The 25,153-nt window shown below is 52.0% G+C and overlaps 1 protein-coding gene across 1 annotated transcript; it reads left to right on the top strand.

Moving 5' to 3' along the window:
* The first annotated feature begins 7,090 nt into the window (after window positions 1-7,090).
* On the top strand, window positions 7,091-22,960 carry IFITM10 (interferon induced transmembrane protein 10). The gene is made up of 3 exons (XM_029061126.1): window positions 7,091-7,270; window positions 8,520-8,969; window positions 22,691-22,960. Exons 1-3 carry the CDS (start codon window positions 7,244-7,246, stop codon window positions 22,838-22,840), a joined length of 627 nt encoding a protein of 208 aa, XP_028916959.1. The 5' UTR covers window positions 7,091-7,243; the 3' UTR covers window positions 22,841-22,960.
* The last annotated feature ends 2,193 nt before the right edge of the window (window positions 22,961-25,153 follow it).

A 25,153-nucleotide genomic window follows, 5' to 3' on the forward strand; every position in this document is an offset into this window, starting at 1 on the left:
TTGTCAGCTGCGTGACCTCAGGCAAGTCACTTGGTTTCTATGTGTCTCGGTTTCCTCATCTGTAAAATGAGGATTAAGACTGCGAGCCCCACGTGCGACGGGGACTGTGTCCAACCCGATTAGCTTGTATCTACCCCAGCGCTTAGTACAGGCCCTGGCCTGTACTAAGCACTTAATTACCATTAAAACAAAAAACAAAGCTGATGAATAGGCACCTATCCACTTCTTAAGAGCCTCAGGAAGGAGTCCAAGGAGCGGAAAGTTTCTCCGTGCCCGGTTCAACTGGGAGAAGGAATTGATGTGCGTTGAGATATTCCAGGAGTAGGGAGAGAGAAGGCCAAGGGATCTACACCCTGGACAATCAGCCCTCGAGCCAGGGAGAATTGCTGGAAAAAAGCAGATATTTCTTGCAGCTCCCTAGTAACTTAATAAGAGAGTCCAGTAGAGTTGGCAGACACACTCCCTGCTTTCAAGGAGCACCCAGTCTACTGTGGGCAGAGCACTGTATTGAGCACTCGGGAGAGGACAATAGAGTTAGGAGACAATCCCTATTCTCCGGGAGCTTCCAGGCTACCATGTGTAGAGAACTAAAGGTCTGAGTGTTGGGGAGAATCCAATAAAGTTACTAAACATAATTCCTGCCCTCAAGAAACTTACAGTCTGCTGTGTGTAATTTTCTTTGTATTGATGTCTGTCTCTCCCACTCTAGACTGTAAACGCGTCGTGGGCAGGGAATGTCACTGTTTATTGTTGTATTGTACTCTCCAAAGTGCTTAGTACAGTGCTCTGCATACGGTAAGCACTCAATAAATGATTGAATGAATGAATGAAGTGTAAAAATAATAATTGTGGTATTTGTTGGGTACTTACTAGAATAATAATTGTAATGATGATGATGGAGTTTGTTGAGTGCTTACTATGTGCCAAGCACTGTTCTAAGCACTGGGGTAGATACAAGATAATCAGGTTGGACCCAGCCCCTGTCTCATATGGGGCTCACAGTCTCAATCCTCATTTTACAGATGAGGTAACTGAGGCTCAGTGAAGTGAAATGACCTGCCCAAGATCACACAGCAGACAAGTGGTAGAGTGGGGATTAGAACCCGGGTTCTCTGACTCCCAGGCACATACTCTGGGGAAGCAGCGTGGCTCAGTATAAAGAGCCTGGGCTTCAAAGTCAGAGGTCATGGGTTCGACTCCCGGCTCTGCCACTTGTCAGCTGTATGACTGTGGGCAAGTCACTTCTCTGGGCCTCAGTTACCTCATCTGTAAAATGGGGATTAACTTTGAGCCTCACGTGGGACAACCTGATGACCCTGTATCTCCCCCAGCGCTTAGAACAGTGCTCTGTACAAAGTAAGTGCTTAAATACCAACATCATTATTATTATTATACTCTATGCCACGATGCTTGTGGGCAGGGAATGTGACTGTTTATTGTTGTGTTGTACTCTCCCAAGTGCTTAATACATTCCGCTGCACAAAGTAAGTACTCAGTAAATGCGATTGAATGAATGAAGTGTGCAGTGGAAAGAGCCCGGGACTGGAAGTCAGAGGACCCGGATTCAAATCCCAGCTCCGCCACCTGCCTGTTGTGTGACTTTGGATAGATGGCTTAACCTCTCCAGCCTCATGGGTAAAATTGGGCTTCTAATAGTCCCTGCCTTGCCCCATTTCATGAACATGGCAAAAATTACATCGCTGCCCCTCGATCTCGCCTATCTCGCCACTGACCCCTCGCCCACGCCCTCCCTCTGGCCTCTCACTCCTTTCACGTCCTACAGACCACCGCTCTCTCCATCTTCAAAGCTCTTGGAAAATGGCATCTCCTCCAGGAATCCTTTTCTAACTAACCCCTCATTTCCCCACCCTCATCTCCCTCACTCCTGCTTTGTCTGTGTCCTTGGGTCTGTACCCCCTAAGCACTGAGACTCACCCCAACTTCAGTCCCACAGCCCTTAATAACTATGGTACTGGTTAAGAGCTTACTTAACAAGCACTGTTCTAAACAATGGGGGAGAAACAAGCTAATCAGGTTGGACACTGTCCCAGATGGGGCTTAGACTCTTAATCCCCATTTTACAGATGAGGTAACTGGGGCCCAGAGAAGAGAAGTGACTCGACCAAGTTCACACAGCAGGAAGTGGTAGAGCCGACTCCCAGACCCGGGCTTCTTCCGCTAGTCCGTTGCTTCTGTTTCTTCTCTTAAATGATTTCCCAACAGCAGGAACTTTCATTCATTCAATAGTATTTATTGAGCGCTTACTATGTGCAGAGCATTGTACTAAGCGCTTGGAATGGACAAATCGGTAAGAGTAAGAGACAGTCCCTGCCCTTTGACGGGATTACAGTCTAATCGGGGGAGACGGACAGACATGAACGATAGCAATGAATAGAGTCGAGGGGATAAACATCTCATTAAAACAATAGTAAATAAATAGAATCAAGGCAATGCACATCTCATTAACAAAATAAATAGGATAATGAAAATATATACAGTTGAGGGGACGATTACAGTGCTGAGGGGATGGGAAGGGAGAGGTGGAGGAGCAGAGGGAAATGGGGGGAAAAGAGGGTTTAGCTGGGTTAGAGGGAGTAGAGGGAAAAGGGAAGCTCAGTGTGGGAAGGCCTCTTGGGGGAGGTGAGCTCTCAGTAGGGTTTTGAAGAGGGGAAGAGAATGAGTTTGGTGGAGGTGAGGAGGGAGGGCGTTCCAAGACCGCGGGAGGACGTGGCCCGCGGGTTGACGGCGGGATAGGTGAGAACGGGGGACGGTGAGGAGGTGGGCAGGAACGGAACGGGACAAAGGAGGATTCGAGAGCTCCGTGTGGGAAGGCCTCTTGGAGGAGGTGAGCTTTAAGTAAGGATTTGAAGAGGGGAAGAGAGTTTGGCGGAGGTGAGGAGGGAGGGCGTTCCGGGACCGCGGGAGGACGTGGCCCAGGGGTCGACGGCGGGACAGGCGAGATCGAGGGACGGCGAGGAGGTGGGCGGTGGAGGAGCGTAGCGTGCGGGGTGGGCAGGAGAAAGAGAGAAGGGAGGAGAGGTATGGAGGGGCAAGGTGATGGACAGCCACTATTGAATGAATGACTACAGGAGGTAGAGTCAAGCAGAGGACTACCTATTCCATTCCTAGCTCAGGCAGTGACTAGCGAGTGGCAGGCCATCGGCTACAAGTCAAAACTCACCTGTGCTGGGCGGCGGTGGCACGGGAGAGAGTCAAGGGCAGAGACTTGCTTATGGCGTGGAAGGAGGCGATGTTAAACTTCTGCTTTATTTTTAACCAAAAAACCTCTATGGATCGACTATCAGAACGATTGCAGATGGAAGTGGGGCTTCCCGGGAGAGCTGTGTCTATGGCGTCGCTATGGATCGGACACGACTCAACGGCATAAGACAACAACATATGCCAGACACTGTACTAAGCACTGGGATAGATACAAGCTAATCAGGTTGGACACAGTCCCTGTCCCACATGGGGCTCACAGTCTCTATCCCCATTTTACAGATGAGGTCACTGAGGGCCCGAGAAGTCAAATGATTTGCCCAAGTTCACCCAGCAGACAAGTGGCAGAGGCAGGATCAGAACCCATGACCTTCTGACTCCCAGGCCCCAGGCTCTATCCCTTACGCCATGATGCTTCTCGTTACGTCATGTTTCTGGAGAGGGGAGAGTCACGGGAGCTGGAGGCTCCATGCTGGGTCACTGGGGGAGAGTCATGGATGGAGAAGGGAGAGTCAGGGTAGAATTCATTCATTCAACCGTATTTATTGAGCACTCATTGTGTGCAGAGCACCATACTAAGCACTTGGAAAGTACAATTCAGCAATAGAGACAATAATAATAATAATAATGTTGGTATTTGTTAAGCGCTTACTATGTGCAGAGCACTGTTCTAAGCGCTGGGGGAGATACAGGGTCATCAGGTTGTCCCACGTGAGGCTCACAGTTAATCCCCATTTTCCAGATGAGGTAACTGAGGCCCAGAGAAGTGAAGTGACTTGCCCACAGTCACACAGCTGACAAGTGGCAGAGCCGGGAGTCGAGCCCATGACCTCTGACTGCGAAGCCCAGGCTCTTTCCACTGAGCCATGCTGCTTCCCAATGTTGGTGTTTGTTAAGTGCTTACTACGTGCCAAGCACTGTTCTACACAGTGAGGTAGATACAGGGTAATCAGTTTGTCCCATGTGAGGCTCACAGTTAATCCCCACTTTACAGATGAGGGAACTGAGGCACAGAGAAGTGAGGTGACTTGCCCACAGTCACACAGCTGACAAGTGGCAGAGGCAGGATTCGAACCTGTGACCTCCGACTCCCAAGCCCGGGCTCTTTCCACTGAGCCATGCCGCTTCTCCGACAATCCCTGCCCCCAATGGGTTTACAGTCTAGAAGGCGGGAGACAGACATCAAAACAAGTAAACAGGTATGAGAAGCAGCATGGCTCAGTGGAAAAAGTACAAGTTTGAGAGTCAGAGGTAGTGGGTTCTAATCCTAGCTCCACCACTTGTCGGTTGTGTCATTTTGGGCAAGTCACTTAACTTCTTTGTGCCTCAGTTACCTCATCTGTAAAATGGGGCTGAAGACTGTGAGCCCCAAGTGGAGCAACCTGATTACCTTGTATCTTCCCCAGTGCTTAGAACAGTGCTTGGCACATAGTAAACACTTAAGAAATATCATCATCATCAATATAACTAAATACAATTTTAGACAATTTTAGAGAAGCAGCGTGGCTTAGTGGAAAGAGCATGGGCTTGGGAGTCAGAGGTCGTGGGTTCTAATCCCTGCTCCTCCACTTGTCTGCTGTGTGACCTTGGGCAAGTCACTTAATTTCTCTGGTCCTCAGTAACCTCATCTGTGAAAATGGGAATTAAAAAATGTGAGCCCCACGTGGGACAATCTGATTACCCTATATCTACCCCAGCGCTTAGAACAGTGCTCAGCACATAGTAAGCACTTAACAAATACCATACTTATTATATATACGTGTATACATGTGTGGGGGATATGGGATGTGTGGGATGGGATGTGGGATGTGCTGGGTCACTGGGTCACTTGGGAAGAGTCAGGGATGGAGAGGAAAGGGTCAGGGGTGTGGGATGGTTTCTGCTGGGTCACCGGGGAGAGTCAGAATTGAAGAGGGAAGAGTCAGAGGTATTGGATGGTCCATACTGGGTCACTGGGGTGTTGAATATTCCATCAGAAGCCGTGTGTCCAGTCAGTCAATCGTACTTATTGAGCACTTACTGTGTGCAGAGCACTGTACTAAGCACTTGGGAAAGTATCCTATAACAATATAAGAGACACATTCCTTGCCCACAAGGAGCTACGGTCCCCATGCCCTTGCAGGGGACAGAGGCGAGGGTGAGGGCAGGTGCAGGTCCCTTCACTGGTGGGCCTGGGCTGCCCCGGGCTGGAGGGCCCTTCCGGGCCTGGTGATTTCACCTGCCTCTTCTGTGCTGCACCTCCACCCTGGCACCTGCTGCCCGCTCACCTTGACCTGCTCTCCCCTCCTCCTCTTCCCTCCTCTGCCCTGCCTGCACTGGGCCTTTTCCTCCTCTTCCTCCTCCTCCTCCCTCTCCTGCACTGTCCACTGGACCTCCTCTTCCTCTTCCCTCCTCTGCCCTGCCTGCACTGGGCCTTTTCCTCCTCTTCCTCCTCCTCCTCCCTCTCCTGCACTGTCCACTGGACCTCCTCTTCCTCTTCCCTCCGCTGCACTGCCTGCACTGGGCCTCTTCCTCCTCCTCCTCCTCCTCCTCTCTCCTTCCCTGCACTGCCCGCACTGGACCTCCTCCTCTTCCTCCTCCTCCTCCCTCCTCTGCACTGCTTAATAATGTTGGTATTTGTTAAGCGCTTACTATGTGCACAGCACTGTTCTAAGCACTGGGGTAGATACAGGGTCATCAGGTTGTCCCACGTGAGGCTCACAGTCTTCATCCCCATTTTACAGATGAGGTAACTGAGACCCAGAGAAGTGAAGTGACTTGCCCACAGTCACACAGCTGACAAGTGGCAGAGTCGGGATTCGAACCCATGACCTCGGACTCCCAAGCCCGGGCTCTTTCCACTGAGCCACGCTGCTTGTATTGGGTCTTTTCCTCCTCCCCCTCCTCCTCCCCACATCTCCCCACCCTGGGACTACCTGTGCCTACTTGCCAAGAGACAATGACCACCAGGTCTGGAGGAGTGGACAAAGACCTTGAATCCCTAGGTCATGGGTTCTAATCCCTCCTCCACCACTTGTCTGCTGGGTGACAAGTCACTTCACTGCTGGGTGACAAGTCACTTCACTTTTCTGGGCCTCAGTTCCCTTATCTGGAAAATGGGGATGAAGACTGTGAGCCCCATGAGGGACAGGGACTGTTTCCAACTGGATTTGCTTGTATCCACTTCATCGGTCAGTACAGATCCCGCCACATAGTAAGCGCTTAACAAATACCATCATTATTTTGATGATTTCCCTGCCAGCCCAGTGAGGGGGTCCCCCCGGAGGGGTTGAGTGGGGATCGGCGGGATTCATCTGCGTGTTGCTTAACTGTGACATGTGGGGCAACCTGATTACCCTGTATCTACCCCAGTGCTTAGAACAGTGCTCTGCACATAGTAAGCGCCTAACAAATACCAACATTATTATTATTATCGGCTGAATTGGAGGAGCAGAGAGCCAGGCTGGGTGTTCAGCTCAGAGGTCAGCCCCGGCCTGCTAGACCCAGCTCCGATGGACACTGCAGCATTTTTGGGGGGCGTGGGGTGTCTCTCCAGCCACCGTGGAAGGTGGGGGTCAGTCTCCCCAAGCCCATTGTCTCTCTTCATTGCTGAATTGTACTTTCCAAGCGCTTAGTAAGTGCTCAATAAATATGACCGAATGAATGAAGGAATGATGATGATGATTATGGGTACCTTTCTCACCCTGCGTTATGCTGTCAGCATCCCCACCCCCAGGGCGAGGAGCAGGGAGGGGGGATTCCCTCTCTCCTTCTGCGCGCTCTCTCTCCATCCTCTTATCCCTCCCCTCTCCTTTCTCCCTTTGTCTCTGCCTGTCTCTGTTTCTCTCTTTCCCTCTCCCCCACCTCCTCTTCTGTCTCGGTCTCTCCCCACTTTCTGTGTCTCTCCCCCCTCCCTCTCTGTCCTCTGTCTCTCCATCTCCCTGTGTCCGTCTCGGATTCGTGTGAGCATGTGCATCCGGCGCTGACCATAAGGAAGGGGTACGAGCTGACCGGCGGCTGGACGGGATCCCGGACTGAGGTCTGGATGCGGCATCGCCCCTGGACCCTCTCCGTAAGTAAGCCCCGGAGCTGGGGGGCGGCGAGACAGTTGTCCATCCCAGCTGCGGGGAGAAGGGGAGGGGAGGGATCCCCCCCGTGCCTTTCTTCCTCCTCCTCCTCCCTCCATCCTTGCCTCGTTGTCCCCACCTCCCACCCCTGTGGGCCACCCAACGGCCACCGACCCGCTCCGGCCCAGTGGACAGGTGAGAGGGGGCAGGGTTTTTTTTCTGAGGGGGCCCGGAGTCAGCAGAAAAGCCGCCAGGGACAGAAGGAGGACCGGGGGGATGGGAAGAGGGGGATAAGGAGAGGGGGCATCTGGCTTTGCGGCCTATTGGCTCCAGATTTCCGGCCGGGCCCAGAGTAGAGGGTCTCTGGATGGGTGGTTGCAGGGGGGATGGAGGGATGCAGTTCTGTGGCCGTGTGCGCTTACAGGTTTGTGTGTGTCGGTGTGTGGATGTCTGCGGGTGTACGTGTGTGTTTCTGGGACTGTAGTCGCATGTGGGGGTCGGCGTGGGTCTGGGAGTTTGGCACCTCCGTGGGTGTGCGTATGTTTGCATGGGGGCGTTTCGTGTGTGTGTTGGTGTCTGCCCACGTGAGAGTGTGTGTTTGTGTATGTCTGTGTGATAGAGAGACAGAGAGAAGGAAAGTGATGAAATGCTTTAGCCAAAGCTACTGCAAAGGCGGTGGAGGAGGCAGTGCAGGATGGAGGGGAGGAGAGGGTTGGAGAGGAAAGGAGAAGAGGGATAGAGGGGAGAGGAGGGGAGGGAGGGGGGAGAGATGGAGGGAAAAGGAGAGAAGAGGAGAGGGGAGAGGAGGGGAAGGATGGAGGGGAGGGATGGAGATGAGAAGAGGGAAGGGGTGGAGGAGAGAGGAGAGGGTGGTGGAGAGAAAAGGAGAGGATGGGAGAGGAGGAAGACTGGAGCGTGTCCAGGTGTTCGGGGCCCGGGTGACGTGGGAGTCCGGCAGGGCGAGGCCGAGGGCCGGCGGGTTGCGGGACGTTGGGTTGAGGACGGGGGGGAGCCCCCACCCCACCCCGCTAAACACTTAATACAGTGCTCTGCATGCAGTAAGAGCTCGAGACATACCACTGATGGATAAAGCGCAGGCACCAAGGGGGAGAGGGCCTGCCCTGGGTCCTGGCTGCTAATTCTGCTCTCTTTTGCCTCCCTTTACTCTCCCCCCCCCGCCCCCCCCCAACTCTCCTTCCCCTCGGCCTCTCCCCATCCCACCCTCGGTTCCTCCCCGGGACTCCCGCCCCCCAGTCCCCAGACCTGTCTCCACCGGCGTCCGCCTCTGTGACCTTGGGGGCCGCCACCACGGAGCCCTCCAAGGAAGGCCGCGGCCCCGGCCCGGGCCCCTGCCCCCTGGACGGGGCCTTCTGGATCGCTCGTCCCCCGGGCGCCCCTCAACCCGGCTGCTTCACCTGCGTGTCCAAGCCCCCGGCCCCGACCCCGGCCCCGGCCCCGACCCCCGCCCAGGCCCCGGCCCTGTGCCCCATGGAGGCCAAGGGGTGCAAGGGCGACCCCCCGTTGCGCCCCCCGGTCGGGCAGCCCCCCTGCAAGCACCCACCCGGGGAGGGCAAGGCGGCCGCCGTGGTCGAGATTTATCCGGACTCCACGGCCGTCAACGACTACTACCTGTGGTCCATCTTCAACTTCGTCTACCTCAACTTCTGCTGCCTTGGGTTCATCGCTCTGGCCTACTCCCTTAAAGTGAGTGCCGGGGCCGGGGAGAAGGTCTTTGACGGCGGGGTGGGGTGGGAGAGTTGAGGGATCTGAGGGGGATGAGGTCAGGGTGGGCGATGTAATCATAATAACCATGAGGGAATTGGTTAAGTGCTTACTCTGTGCCAGGCACTGTACTGAGCGCTGGGGCTGATACCAACAAATCGAGCTGGATACGGTCTCCGGCCCATGTGGGGTTCACAGCCTCGATCGATTGCCACTCTCCAGATGAGGGAACTGAGGCCAAGAGAAGTGAAGTGACTTCCTTAAGGTCACACAGCAGGCAAGTGGTGGAGCCAGACTTAGAACCTATTACCTTCTGATTCCCAGGCCCGGGCTTTAGCCACTAGGCCGTGCTGCTGGACATGGGGAGGTTGGGGGGCCAGTCGGGGGAGCAAAGGGGGGATGGGGATGAAGTCTGGAAAGCAGAGGGTCCTGGGGGAGGGAGAAGGGAGCAGGTGGCCTGAGAGAGAAAGAGACTTAATTGGAGCTTGGGAAAGAACAAAGGTTGATTTGCAAAATCATTGCATGCCAGGGAAGGCTCTCCTTTGGCCCCTCCTCCTCTGCTACCAGTTTTCTGAGAACCCCCACCCTAATCTTCCTGATCCAATTCTGACCCTTGGACCTTGCCCTCTCCCCTTCTCTTTTCCCATTCATTCAATCGGATTTTTTGAGCGCTTATTGGGTTTAGAGCACTGTACTAAATGCTAGGAGCCTCCCTGCTCCTAGCCCTGCTGGGAATGGGAAGGGTTAGTCTGGTCCCCCGATCTCTCCCTCTCCATCCCCCCAACACACACACACTCACAGGGGCTTCTGAAGAGGAGCCATCATTCCCTTTCCTGGAGGGGGAAACTGAGGCCAGCATCTGGGGACCCCCTTCCCACTGTCAAGATCACGCAGACAGAGAAGCTGGCTGAAGTTCAGCTCTTCCAATTTACAGATCCAGCCTCCGCCAGTTAGTCAGCCCTGCTCCTGGGATTTATTCATTTATTTATTTTGAGATACTTGTTAAGTGCTTTCTATGTAGTAGGCACTGTACCAAGCGCTGGGGTAGATATAAGCTAATCGGGTTGGACACGGTCCCTGTCCCACATGGGGCTCACAGTCTTCGTCCCCATTTTACAGATGAGGGACCTGAGGCCCAGAGAAGTGAAGTGACTTTTCTCATTCATTCAATCATATTTATTGAGCACTTACTGTGTGCAAAGCACTGTACTAAGCCCATGGGAGAGTACAATATGACAACAGATAGATTTCTGCCCACAAAGAGCTCACAGTCTAGAGGGGGAGGCAGACATTAATAAAAATAAATAAATAATTGAATTACAGTTTTATATAGATATTCATTCAATCGTATTTCATTCAGTCGTATTTATTGAGCGCTTACTGTCTGCAGAGCACTGTACTAAGCTACATATGTGCTGTGGGGATGGGTGGGAGGATGAGTGAAGGAGCAAGTAAGAGCGGCATAGAAGGGAGTGGGAGAGGAAGGCTTAGTCGGGGAAGGCTTCTTGGAGGAGATGTGCTGCCAAGATGTGACTTGCTCAAGGTCACACAGCTGATAAGTGGTGGAACAGGGATTAGAACCCAGATCCCGCTGACCACCAGGCCCGGGCTCTTTTCCACCAGGCCATGTTGCTTCTCCAATTTTAAGGCTCCCCTCCTCCAGGAGGCCTTCCCAGACTAAGCCCCTCTTTTCCTCAACTCCCCCTACCCCATCTTCACCCTGACTCACTCCCTTTGCTCTACCCCTCCTCCCCACCCCACAGCCCTTGTTTATATATGTATATATCTATAATTCTATTTATTTACATTACTGCCTATTTTACTTGTTCTGATGTGTATCTAGATCTCTAATTCTATTTATTTCTATTGATGCTATTGATGCCTGTTTACTTGTTTTGATGTCTGTCTTCCCCCCTTCTACACTGTAAGCCCACCGTGGGCAGGGATTGTCTCTTTTTGGTACTGAATTGTACTTTCATTCATTCATTCATTCAATAGTATTTATTGAGCGCTTACTATGTGCAGAGCACTGGGCTAAACGCTTGGAATGGACAAATCGATAACAGATAGAGACAGTTCCTGCCCTTTGACGGGCTTACGGTCTAATCGGGGGAGACGGACAGACTAGAACAATGGCAATAAATAGAATCAAGGGGAAGAACATCTCATTAAAACAGTAGCAAATAAATAGAATCAGGGCGATGTACATCTCATTAACAAAATAAATAGGGTGATGAAGATATATACAGTCGAGCGGATGAGTACAGTGCTGAGGGGAGGGGACGGGAGAGGCGGAGGAGCAGAGGGAAACGGGGGAGAAGAGGGTTTAGCTGTGAAGAGGTGAAGGGGGGGTAGAGGGAGCAGAGGGAAAAGGGGAGCTCAGTGTGGGAAGGCCTCTCGGAGGAGGTGAGCTTTAAGTAGGGTTTTGAAGAGGGGGAGAGAATGAGTTTGGCGGAGGTGAGGAGGGAGGGCGTTCTGGGACTGCGGGAGGACGTGGCCCAGGGGACGACGGCGGGATAGGCGAGAACTTTCCAAGAGTTTAGTACAGTGGCCTGCACACAGTAAATGCTCAATAAATACTATTGAATGAATGAATGAACAAAAGCAGTGTTCTAAGCACTGTTCTAAGCGCCGGAGTAGATTCAAGTCAGTGAGGTTGAACACAGCCCCTGTCCCACATGGGGCTTAAGCTCTTAATTCCCATTTTACAGATGAAGGAACTGAGGCCCAGAGAAGTAAAGTGACTTGCCCAAGGTCACACAGCAGACATGTGGCGGAGCTGGGATTAGTCCCACCCCACTCCAAATCTCCGGCTCTGGGTTCCATCCTCCTCACTGACCGATCGGGACTTCCCTGGCAGTCAGAGGGTCATAATCATCATCATAATCAATCAGAGAAGCAGCGTGGCTCAGTGGAAAGAGCCCGGGCTTGGGAGTCAGAGGTCATGGGTTCGAATCCCAGCCTCGCCGCTTGCCAGCTGTGTGACTTTGGGCAAGTCACTGCACTTCTCAGTGCCTCAGTTACCTCATCTGTCAAATGGGGATTCAAAACTGTGAGCCCCACGTGGGACAACCTGATCACCGTATATCCCCCGAGCGCTTAGAAAAGTGCTTTGCACATAGAAAGTGCTTAACAAATACCACCATTATCATTATTATCAGTCAATCAATCAATAATGTTTCCTGAATGCTTACTGGGTTCAGAGCACTGTACTGAGAGCTGGGGAGAGTCCAATAGAGTTAGGAGACACAGTCCCTGCCCTCGAGTAGCTGACAGTCTACTCTGTGCAAAACACTGTACTGGGTGCTTGCAAGCAGACAGAGTTAGTAATAATAATGGCATTTGTTAAGCACTTACTATGTGCCAAGCACTGTTGTAAGCAGTGGGGTAGAATCAAGGTAATCAGGTTGTCCCACGTGGGGCTCACAGACTTAATCCCCATTTTACAAATGAGGGAACTGAGGCCCAGAGAAGTTAACTGACTTGTCCAAGGTCACACAGCTGATCATTGGCGGAGCCGGGATTAGAACCCATGACCCTCTGACTCCCAAGCCCGGGCTCTTTCCACTAGGTCACGCCGCTTCTCTACTAAGCCACGAGTCCCTGCCCTTTTAAGGAGCTTACAGTCTAGTGTGTGCAGAACACTATGCTGAACACTTGGGAGAGTGTAATAGAGTTAGTAGACACGACCCTGGCCCTGAAGGAGCTTCCAGTCTACTGTGTGCAGAGCACTGTGCTGAGCGCTGGGAGGAGTACAATAAAAAGGCGGGAGGCTCTCTAGACTGTGAGTTCTAGGCCGTGTATCATCCTTTTCTAAGCATTTAGCGTAGTGCTCTGCACACAGCAAGACCTCAGTGAACCCCCTTGACGATGAAGAGATCGTCGATGAAGAGATAGCAAGCAGCAGCATGGCTCAGTGGAAAGAGCCCAGGCTTGGGAGTCAGAGGTCATGGGTTCTAATCCTGACTCCGCCACTTGTCAGCTGGGTGACTTGGGGCAAGTCACTTAGCTTCTCTGTGCCTCAGTTCCCTCATCTGTAAAATGGGGATGAAGACTGTGAGCCTCACGAGGGACAACCTGATCACCCCGTATCTGCCCCAGCGCTTAGAACAGTGCTCGGCACATAGTAACCGCTTAATAAATACTGACATGAAGAGATGATCCCGCCCCACAAGTTAAGTGAAAGCTCATTATGGGCAGGGAGCATTTCAGCTAATTCTGTTGTATTGTTCTCTCCCAGGGGCTTAGTACAGTGCTCTGCACATAATAAGCGCTCAGTAAATACCACTGATGATTGATTGATTGATCTAGTGGAGGGAGACACAGACGCTACAAGAATTGTCAAGAGGAAGACAGAACTTGGTTTTCTAGCGGAGTAATGTTTAAATAATTTGATGAAGCAGCGTGGCTTAGTGGAAAGAGTCTGGGCCTGGGACTCTGGGTTTTAATCTCGTCTCTGCCACTGATCAGCTGTGTGACCTAGGGCAAGTCACTTCACTTCTCTGGGCCTCACTTCCCTCATCTGCAAAATGGGGATTCAAAACCTATTCTCCCTCTGTCTGTGAGCCCCATGTGGGACCCGTTGATCTTCTATAATAACGATAGTATTTGTTAAGAGCTTACTATGTGCCGAGCACTGTTCTAAGCGCTGGGGTAGATACAAGGTCATCAGGTTGCTCCACGAGGGGCTCACAGTCTTCATCCCCATTTTCCAGATGAGGTAAGTGAGGCCAGAGAAATTAAGTGTCTTGCCCAAGGCCACACGACAGAGAAGTGTTGGCGGCAGGATTAGAACCCATGACCTCTGACTCCCAAGCCTGTGCTGTTGCCCCTAAGCCAGCGTTGGCTATGTGCCGGGCGCTCTACTGAGCGTTGAGGTAGATACAAGTTAATCAGGTTGGAAGCAATCCATGTCTCTCATGGGGCTCCAAGTCTTAATTCCCATTTTACAGATGAGGTAATTGAGGCCCAGAGAAGTGAAGTGACTTGTCCAAGGTCACACAGCAGACAACTGATGCAGCTGGGATTAGAACCCACCCTCTGACTTCTAGGCCTGGCCTCTTTCCATTAGGCCGTGCTGCATCTCTATGCGACTGATTCCCAAATCTACCTCTCTCCTTCTCTGTGATCTTGCATTTCCTTATTCTTTTAAAAATGGTATTTGTTAAGTGCTTCCTATGTGCCAGGCACTGTACTAAGCGCCAAGGTAGATACAAACTAATCAGATTGTACACAGTCCATGTCCCACACGGGGCTCACGGTCTTACAGATAAGGTAACTGAGGCACAGAGAAGTGAGGTGACTTGCCCAAAGTCACACAGCAAACAAAGTGGTAGAGCCGGGATTAGAACCCAGGTCTTCTGACACCCAGGCCCCGGCTCTATCCACGTGGCCACTCTGCTTCCCTCCGGCCTCCTGGCGATCTCAGCGTGGCTCAGTGGAAAGAGCCCGGGCTTGGGAGTCAGAGATCATGGGTTCAAATCCCGGATCCACCACTTGTGTCAGCTGTGTGACTTTGGGCAAGTCACTTCACTTCTCTGGGCCTCAGTTACCCCATCTGTAAAATGGGGATGAAGACTGTGAGCCCCAAGTGAGACAACCTGATTACCTTGTATCTTGAACAGTGCTCGGCACATAGTAAGCGCTTAACAAATGCCATAATTATTATTGCCATCCACACCCCCATCCTCTCCATCTCTGGTATGGCAGTCTTGAAATTATTACCCTTGCTCTAGCCTCTTTCCCTCTCCCCATTGTTTAAATTATGTATTTTAAAATATTTATTTAGATTTATGTCTGTCTCCCCTTCGAGCGTGTAAACTTATTGTGGGCAGGGAATGTGTTTACCACCTTGGTTGTAGTGGACTCTCCCAGGAGCTTAGTACAGTTCTCTGCACACTGTAAGCGCTCAGTCAATACCGCCCTTTCCTCTCCACCCAAACGGCTACCTTACTATTACGGGCTCTCGTTATATCCCGGCTAGACTACCGTGTCGGCCTTCTCTCTGACCTCCCTTCCTCCTCTCTCGCCCCGCTCCGGTCTATTCTTCACTCCGCCGCCCGGCTCATCTTCCCGCAGAGATGATCTGGGCCTGTCACTCCCCTTCTTAAACAACTCCAGTGGTTGCCTATCGACCTCCGCTCCAAACAAAAACTCCTCACTCTAGGCTTCGAGGCTCTCCATCACCTCGCCCCTTCCTACCTCTCCTCCCTTCTCTCTTTCCACCGCCCACCCCGCACGCTCCGCTCCTCTGCAACCCACCTCCTCACCGTCCCTCGGTCTCGCCCATCCCGCCGTCGACCCCCGGGTCACGTCCTCCCGCGGTCCCGGAACGCCCTCCCTCCTCACCTCCGCCAAACTGATTCTCTTTCCCTCTTCAAAACCCTACTTAAAAATCACCTCCTCCGAGAGGCGTTCCCAGACTGAGCTCCTCTTCCCCCTCTACTCCCTCTGCCATCCCCCCTTTACCTCTCCGCAGCTAAAGCCTCATTTTCCCCTTTTCCCTCTGCTCCTCCACCTCTCCCTTCCCATCTCCACGGCACTGTACTCGTCCGCTCAACTGTATATATTTTTGTTACCCTATTTATTTTGTTAATGAATTGTACATCGCCTCGATTCTATTTAGTTGCCATCGGTTTTTACGAGATGTTCTTCCCCTTGACGCTGTTTATTGCCATTGTTCTCGTCTGTCCGTCTCCCCCGATTAGACTGTAAGCCCGTCAAACGGCAGGGACCGTCTCTATCTGTTGCCGACTTGTTCATCCCAAGCGCTTAGTACAGTGCTCTGCACATAGTAAGCGCTCAATAAATACTATTGAATGAATGAACCATTGATTAGGGAAGCAGCGTGGCTCAGTGGAAAGAGCCCGGGCTTGGGAGTCAGAGGTCATGGGTTCGAAGTCCAGCTCTGCTACTTGTCAGCTGTGTGACTGTGGATGAGTCACTTCTCTGTGCCTCAGTGACCTCATCTGTAAAATGGGGATGAAGACTGCGAGCCTCACGTGGGACAGCCTGATGACCCTGCATCTACCCCAGCGCTTAGTGCTCTGCACATAGTAAACGCTTAACAAATACCAACATTATTATTATTACGTTATTACTATTGATGATGACGCTGTCTTTTGCCAAACCCTGTCGGTTTTTCCTGGATATCTGCAGAATCCACTCCTTTCCATCCTAAAACGGCAACTGTGCTGATCCAAGCACTTCTCCTTTTCCTGCCTTGATTACTGTATCAGCCTCCTCGCTGAGCTCCCTGCCTCCTGCCTCTCCCCGTGCCTTCATTCTGCCGCCCGGATCATTTTTCTACAGAAACGTTCAGTCCATCTTTCCCCGCTCCTCAAGAACCTCCAGTGGTTGCCCCTCCGCCTCCACATCCAACAGAAATGCCTCACCACCGGCTTTAAGTCCCTCAATCTCAGTCATTCAATAGTATTTATAGAGGATTTATTTTTCATGACATTTATTAAGTGATTAGATAAAAGCTAATCAGGTTCATTCATTCAATCACATTTATTGAGCGCTTACTGTGTGCAGAGCACTGTACTAAGCACTTGGAATGTACAATTCGGCAACAGATAGAGACAATCCCTGCCCAATGACGGGCTCGCAGTCTTAATCCTCATTTTGCAGGCGAGGTCACTGAGGCCCAGAGAAGAGTAGTGACTTGCTCAAGGTCACACAGCAGACAAGTGGTGGAGCCGGGAATAGAACCCAGGTCCTCCTGACTTCCAGATCTGTGTTTTATCCACTAGGCCATGCTGCTTCTAATCCCAGCTCCACCACTTGTCTGCTGTGTGACCTTGGGCAAGTCTCTTCACTTGTCTGGGCCTCATTCATTCATTCAATAGTGTTTATTGAGCGCTTACTATGTGCAGAGCACTGTACTAAGCGCTTGGACTGTATAATTCGGCAGCAGATAGAGACAATCCCTGCCCAATAACAGGCTCACAGTCTAATCAGAGGCAGGTCTGGGTAGGAGCAGGGGCGGGTGAAGGGATGGCGATAAAGACTGGTCCTCAAGATGATTCTCCTGGCGGAGGTTGTTGCGGGGAGGTGGGGGACGGGTAGTGCCCTCCTCCAGGCGGGCTGGCACGGGCCCGGGCCATCTGGAGGGGCCGGACTCGGGTGGCCGGCAGCCGGGGGCTCTAGGTAGGTCACAGGTGCCGGTTGGAATAGGGTTTGGGCAGCAGCGGGGGCAGGGACAGTGTGGGGAGGGGGCTGCTATGTGCCAATTAAACTGTACTGCCCATCTATCTCCCCTCCTGCCCCCCACCTCCAGCTGCCGATGGGGGAGAACAGGCACTATGGGGGTGGGGAACTGCCGGTCAATCAATCAGTCAATCACTGGTATGTATTAAGCACTTCCTGTGTGCTCTATCCTAAGCGCTTGGGAGAGGACGATAGAATGATAGAACAGACACATTCCCTGCCCACAGCGAGCTGACAGTCTAGAGGGGGAGACAGATATGAATAGAAATAAAAAAATGACAGAGATGGACATAAATGGTGTGGGACGGGGAGGGGGGATGAATAAAGGGAGCAGGCCGGGATGACGCAGAAGGGAGTGGGAGAAGAGGAAAGGAGGGCTCAATCAGGGAAGGCCTCTTGGAGGAGGTGGGCCTTTAATAAGGCTTTGAAGGGGTGGAGAGTGAAGGTTTGTTGGATATAAGGAGGGAGGGCGTTCCAGGCCAGAGTCACAACTCTAGTGCCAAGTACCTGGTAGAGAAGCAGCATGGCACAATGGTTAGAGCATGGTGCCTGGGAGTCAGCAGGTCATGGGTTCTAATCCCGGCTCCACCACTCATCTGCTGTGTGACCTTGAACAAACCATTTAACTTCTCTGGGCGTCAGTGACCTCATCTGTAAAATGGGGATGAAGACTGTGAGCCCCATGGGGGACAAGGGACTGATTTGCTTGTATCCACCCTAGTGCATAGTACAGCGCCTGGCACATAGTAAGTGCTTAATAATACACCGTTATTATTATTACAGTGCCAAACAGTACAGTGCTCAAGTGCTTAGTACAGTGCTTTGCACACAGTAAGCTCTCAATAAAGAGAAGCAGCACGGCATAGCGGATAGAGCCCGGGCCTGGGAGTCAGAAAGTCATAGGTTCTAATCCCAGCTCTGCTACGTCTCTGCTGTGTGACCTTGGGCAAGTCACTTCACTTCTCTGAACCTCAGTTACCTCATCTGGAAAATGGGGATTAAATCTGTAAAATCTGTAAAACGGGGGACAGGGACGGTGACCATTCCGATTTGCTTGTATGCACCCCAGTGCTTAGTACAGTGCCTGGAACATAGTAAGCACTTAATACCATTATTATTCTTCTAGACTGTGAACCTGTTGTTGGATAGGGATTGTCTCTGTTGCTGAATTGTACTTTCCAAGCGCTTAGTACAGTGCTCTGCACGCAGTAAGCGTTCAATAAATATGAATGAATAACTGAATGAAATCGTGAACCCCATGTGGGACTGGGACTGTGTCCATTCTGATTGCCTTGAATCTTCCCCAGTGCTTAGAATAGTGCTTGACACATAGTAAGCCCTTAATACCATAATGATTCATTATTCTTATTAATAAATATGATTGAATTGAATGAAGGTATTTGTTATGTGCAGAGCACTGTTCTAAGTGCTGGGGTAGATACAGGATAATCGGGTAGTCCCAAGTGAGGCTCACAGTCTTAATCCCCATTTTCTAGGTGAGGGAACTGAGGCACCGAGAAGTGAAGTGACTTGCCCAAAGACACACAGCTGACAGGTGGCGGAGCCAGGATTCGAACCCATGACCTCTGACTCCCAAGCCCGGGCTCTTTCCACTGAGCCATGCTGCTTCTCTAAGGGAATGGTAGCAAGGAGCAGACCCACCTCATCTATGCCTCAGTTTCCCCCCAAAATGGGAAAGGGGAGAGGATGGAATAGGGGAACTAAGAGAAGGATCACCAGGGTCTTTCTGGCCCAAGTAAAGATGGGGGGTGCCTGGGATACTAAGGAGCCCCTCTCCCTTTTCCATGATTCCACATCTCCTCTCCCCGCTCCCCCCGCCCATCACCCCATGGCTGAGGCCAGCTCCAGTCATTCATTCATTCATTCATTCATTCATGCAATTGTATTTATTGAGTACTTAGTGTGTGCAGAGCACTGTACTAAATGCTTGGGAGGGTACATTACAACGATAAACAGACACATTCCCTGCCCACAATGAGCTTACAGTCTGGAGGTGGGAAGACATGAATAGAAATAAATAAATGACAGATATGGACAAAGTGGTGTGGGGCTGGGAAGGTGGATGAAGATGATGACGATAAAGTTTGTTAAGCGCTTACTATGTGCCAAGCACTGTTCTAAGCGCTGGAGTAGATACAAGGTCATCAGGTTGTCCCATGTGGGGCTGACAGTTTTAATCTCCATTTTTCAGATGAGGGAACTGAGGCACAGAGAAGTGAAATTCATTCAACAACATTTATTAATAATAATAATAATGTTGGTATTTGTTAAGCGCGTACTATGTGCAGAGCACTGTTCTAAGCGCTGGGGTAAACACAGGGGAATCAGGTTGTCCCACGTGGGGCTCACAGTCTTAATCCCCATTTTACAGATGAGGGAACTGAGGCACAGAGAAGTTAAGTGACTTGCCCACAGTCACACAGCTGACAAGTGGCAGAGCTGGGATTCGAACTCATGAGCCCTGACTCCAAAGCCCGTGCTCTTTCCACTGCGCCATGCTGCTTCTCCTCAATTTATTCTCAATTTATTGAGCGATTACTATGTGCAGAGCACCGTACTAAGCACTTGGAATGTACAAATCGGCAACAGATAGAGACAGTCCCTGCCCATTGACGGGCTTACAGTCTAATCGGAAATGACTTGCCCGAAGTCACACAACTGATCCGTGGCAGAGCCGGGATTCGCACCCATGACCTCTGACTCCCAAGCCCAGGAGCTTTCCACCAAGTCACTGTTTGGACTTATGAAGAAAGGGGGCGAGTCAGAGTGACGCAGGAGGGAGTGGGAGAAGAGGAAAGGAGGGCGCAGTCAGGGAAGGCCTCTGGGAGGAGATGGGCCTTCAGGAAGGCTTTGAAGGGAGTGAGAGAAATTGTCAGATTTGAGGAGGGAGGGGGCTCCAGGGCAGGGGCAGTTCATTCATTAATTTAATAGTATTTATTGAGCGCTTACTATGTGCAGAGCACTGGACTTAAGCGCTTGGAATGGACAAATCGGTAACAGATAGAGACAGTTCCTGCCCTTTGACGGGCTTACGGTCTAATCGGGGGGGGGGGGGACAGACAAGAACAGTGGCAATAAATAGAATCAGAGGGAAGAACATCTCATAAAAACAATGGCAAATAAATAGAATCAGGGCGATGTACATCTCATTAAACAAAATAGATAGGGTGATGAAGATATATACGGTCGAGCGGATGAGTACAGTGCCGAGGGGAGGGGACGGGAGAGGGGGAGAAGCAGAGGGAAAGGGGGGAGAAGAGGGTTTAGCTGCGGAGAGGTGAAGGGTGGGTAGAGGGAGCAGAGGGAAAAGGGGAGCTCAGTCTGGGAAGGCCTCTCGGAGGAGGTGAGGACTAAGTAGGGTTTTGAAGAGGGGAAGGGAATGAGTTTGTCGGAGGTGAGGAGGGAGGGCGTTCCGGGACCGCGGGAGGACGTGGGCCAGGGGTCGACGGCGGGATAGGGGAGACCGAGGGATGGCGAGGAGGTGGGCGGCAGAGGAGCGGAGCGTGCGGGGTGGGCGGTGGAAAGAGAGAAGGGAGGAGAGGTAGGAAGGGGCGAGGTGATGGACAGCCTTGAAGCCTAGAGTGAGAAGTTTAGGGCCTTGCCGCAGGCTCCCGAGGGCTCTGCTGTGCCTGGGGGTCGGGGGGTTCAGGGCAGCACCCCCTCCTCGCCCCCAGCAGGCTGGAGTTTGGGGGTCGGGGACCCCCCAAGCTGGGCTTCTGGGGCTCCTCCTGCCAGCCTGTGGTCCACAGGAGCGCTGCACCCTCTGGCCCCGGCCTACCCAATCCGGATAGTGCTCCAGCCCCTGTGGTTCAGCCCCTGCCTGGACAGTGCTCCAGCCCCTACTCAAATAGTGCTCCAGCCTCCATCCAGACAGTACTCCAGGTCCTGCTTGGACAATACTCCAGCTGCTGCCTGGACAGTGCTCCAGTTCCCTTTAGGAGTGCTCCACTCCCCATTCAGATAGTGCTCCACTCCCCACTCAGACAGTACACCAGTCCCCGCCAAGTAATGCTCCAGCCCCCGCTCAGTGCTCCAGCCCCTGCCTGGCCAGTACACCAGCTCCCATCAGGACAGTGCTCCCCTCCCTGCTCAGACAGTACTCCAGCCCCTTCCCAGACAGTGCTCCAGCTTCCATTCAGGCTGTGCTCCAGCCTCCGTTCAGGCAGTACACCACCCCCCACCCGGACAGTGCTCCAGCCCTATCCCAGAGTCACTGGAGAAGCAGCGTGGCTCAGTGGAAAGAGCCTGAGCTTGGGAGTCAGAGGTTGTGGGTTCTAATCAGCATCCCCCACTTGTCAGCTGTGTGACTTTGGGCAAGTCATTTCACTTCTCTGTGCCTCAGTTGTCTCATCCGTAAAATGGGAATTGACTGTGAGCCCCACATGGGACAACCTTTTATCTCCTCCAGTGTTTGGCCCATAGTAAGCATTTAACAGATACCATCATCATCATTATTATTATTCCTCCTATGGTGGGTCAGGAGCCCGGGCTTGGGAGTCAGAGGTCGTGGGTTCTAATCCCAGCTCCACCACATCTGCTGTGTGACCTTGGGCAAGTCACTTCACTTCTCTGTTCCTCAGTGACCTAATCTGTAAAATGGGGTTTAAATCTGTGAGCCCCATTTCATTCATTCAGTAGTATTTATTGAACACTTACTATGTGCAGAGCATTGTACTAAGCGCTTGGAATGTACAATACAGCAACAGATAGAGATAATCCCTTCCCAGTGACGGGCTCACAGTCTAATCGGGTAAACCGTTTGGGAAACCTGATTACCTTGTGTCTACCCCAGTGCCTAGAACATAACTTGGCACATAGTAAACGCTTAACAAATACCATCATTATTATTATTATTATTAATCCTCCACCCCACTCCTCCACCAGCCCCCCTCCCTGCAGGCTCTTCCTCTTCCCCCTTCCCACAACTATGGCACAGTGGCTAGAGCACAGGCCTGGGAGTCAGAAGGTCATGGGTTCTAAGTCCAACTCCACCACTTCTCTGCTGTGTGACCTTGGGCAAGTCACTTCACATCTCTGAGCCTCAGTTACCTCATCTGTAAAGTAAGAATTAAGACTGTGAAGCACCAGCGGGACAGGGACTGTGTCCAACCCCATTTCCTTGTCTCCACCCCAGCGCTTAGTGCCTGGCACATAGTAAGCGCTTGACAAATACCACGGTTAATATTATTATTATTCATTCATTCATTCATTCATTCAATCAATTGTATTTCTTTACTGTGTGCAGAGCACTGGACTGAGAGCTTGGGAAAGAACAATACAATAAACCGTGCCAATCCTACCCATGACAGCTCACAGTCTGTTACTATTATTATTACTGTAACCAGCAGGGACCCCAGCCCTACAGCTTTCTCCCTAAGGGAGGGGGCACGTTGGTTCAGCTTTCCTCCTCCCCAGCTCTTCTGACCCCTTCCTCTCTTGCCCCCCTCCCCTTCCCCCTCTCCCCTCCTCAGGTCCGTGACAAGAAGCTCCTCAATGATTTGAACGGAGCCGTGGAAGACGCCAAGACGGCCCGGCTCTTCAACATCACCAGCTCGGCCCTGGCCACCTTCTGCATCATCCTCATCTTCATCTTCCTCCGGTATCCGCTCACCGACTACTGAGACACCTCCCCACCTCCCAACCTCCACCCCATCGGTTTCCCCCTGCTGGACGCACGACACTCCCCCTCCGCCCCCGCAGGAGGGCAGTTTTCCTTGGACATTTTTACTGGGGGTGAGGGGGTGGGGAGGGGGCTGGGGAGTGGGGGGAGAGATCTTTATTTTCATGATGAAGGGCTTAGGGGAGGGTTGGGTGGGGGATGGGAGAACAGGGCTGGGGGCATTTGTGGGGAGCGGGGAGGGGGGTCTGATTGATTACCTAGCAGGGGTGAAGGTCAGGGGTGGGGGGGGGTCTTATTCTTGAGGGAATCCACCCTCGGGACCCCAGGCGGGTCCTGGCCCAGCCCCCTACCCCTATAAGACTCTGGGCCTACCGTGTCTGGATGGATGGAATTTCTCTTTCTGCTTTCAATTTATTTTCTCTCTCTTTCTCTCTCTCTCTCTTTCATTCATTCATTCAATTACATGATTAAGCACTTACTATGTGCCAAGCACTGTACTAAGCACTTGGGAGAGTATAATACAACAATGAACAGGTACACTCCTCACACACTTTCTCTCTCTCTCTCTCCCTTTCCTCTTTCTCTCTGTTACTATCTCTCTCTGCTCCACACTGTCTCTCTCCTCTCTGTTAGTGTCCCTCATCTCTCGGCCTCTATCTCTCACCTCTCTCTCCACCACCTTCTCACTCCACTCTGTTAGTTTCTTCTCTTGGCCATTGTTTCTCTCCTCTCTCTTAGTGTCTCCTCTCTGTCACTATCTCTTCTCTGTCACTATCTCTCTCTTTCTGTCACCATCTCTCTCCTCTATCTCTGTCAGTGTTTCACCCCCTCTGTGACTGTCTTTATCCCCTCTGTCACCATATCTCTCCTTTCTCTGTCACTGTCTCTTCTCTCTCTGTTTCCCTCATTCTCTCTCTCCCTCTCTTTCTCCCTCATTGTGTCTCTCTGTCCCTATCTCTCAGTTACTCTGCATCTCCCTTCTGTCACCATGTCACCTTATCTCTGTCAGTTTCTCCACTCTCTTCCTCTTTTCCTCCTTATTTTGTCTCTCTAGGTCTCTGTCTCTCAGTTACTCTCCATCTCTCTCCTCTCTCTATCACTAACTCTCTATCTCTGTCTCCTTCCTCTTTCCCTCTTCTTCTGTCTTTATCTTTGTGTCTCCTTCCCTCTCCCTCTTCTCCTCCTTTCTCCCTGTTTATGTCTCTGTCACTGATTCTCTCCTGCTGTGTCTATCTCTCACTCACCGCCTCTCTTTCTCTCTCCCTTTATTTCCTCCTCTCTCTGTCTCACTCCCTCTCCTGGTCACACTTTCTCTGCCTCTCTCTCGGTGTCTGTTTCTTGGCATCTCTTTCCCTATCTCTCTGTCCCTGACTCTACCTCTCTCTTTCTCTCCCCTTCTCCTCTTTCAATCTCTCTCTCTCTCTGTCTCTCTCTCTCCATCTCTCTCTGTGTCTCTCAAGCTTCTTCTTTCCCAGCCTCCAACACCTCCCCCCGGACTCACCCTACAGAGCCTTCCCAGGTCCTCCCACCCCCTCCCTACGGTCCCCCCATCCCTGCCCCAGGCCCCGAGGAATCACCCCCACCTCCCCCACCCCCCAACCTCAGGCTATGGGCCCCGGAGCCCCAGAGGAGGGGAGAAGGGCTGGTAAAAATGGGCAGGGGGCAGGGGGCTTTCTCAAAGCTACTGTGTCTCTGTGAACTTTCAATAAAATACCTCTGCCCAGCTCCGATTCCTACAGGGGCCCCGGAGGGATGTGGGGAGTATTTCCCGACCATCCCACCTCCAGCATTAGCCGGTCAGTCCTGTCTATCCCACCTCCAGCACTGGGTGGTCAGCCTTACCCACCCCATCTCCAGAACTGGTCAACCAATCCTGTCCACCTCACCTCCTGCATCAGGAGGTCAGTCTTGTCCATTAAAGGTCCAGCATTGGATGATGAGCTCTGTCCATCCCACCTTCAGCTTTGGAAAATCAGACCAGTCCATCCCACCTCCAGCATACTGTGGTCAATCCTGCCCATCACACCTCCAGCATCGAGTGGTCAGCCCTGCCCATTTCACCTCCAATATAATGTGGTCAATTCTGCCCATCGCAATTCCAGCATTGGGTGGTCAGCCCTCCCTATCACACCTCCAGCATTAAGTGGTCGGTCCTGTTCACCCCACCTCCAGCATCCGGTGGTTGGTCCTGTCCATCACGCCTCCAGCATCGGGTGGTCAATCCTGTCCATCACACCTCCAGCATGGGGCAGTCAGCCTTATCCACCACACCTCCCGCATTGGATGGTCAGCCTTGTCCATCCCACCTCCAGCA

Source organism: Ornithorhynchus anatinus, chromosome 3 (genome assembly GCF_004115215.2).
Source record: "Ornithorhynchus anatinus isolate Pmale09 chromosome 3, mOrnAna1.pri.v4, whole genome shotgun sequence".
Lineage (NCBI taxonomy): Eukaryota > Metazoa > Chordata > Mammalia > Monotremata > Ornithorhynchidae > Ornithorhynchus > Ornithorhynchus anatinus.

What these genes read in the sequence shown, in the direction of transcription:
- IFITM10 (XM_029061126.1), top strand. Translation starts at nt 7,244, where the DNA reads ATGCGGCATCGCCCCTGGACCCTCTCC. An exon ending in ATCGCCCCTGGACCCTCTCC is followed by an intron (nt 7,271 to 8,519) that starts GTAAGTAAGCCC and finishes CCCGCCCCCCAG; the next exon opens with TCCCCAGACCTGTCTCCACC. An exon ending in CTCTGGCCTACTCCCTTAAA is followed by an intron (nt 8,970 to 22,690) that starts GTGAGTGCCGGG and finishes TCCCCTCCTCAG; the next exon opens with GTCCGTGACAAGAAGCTCCT.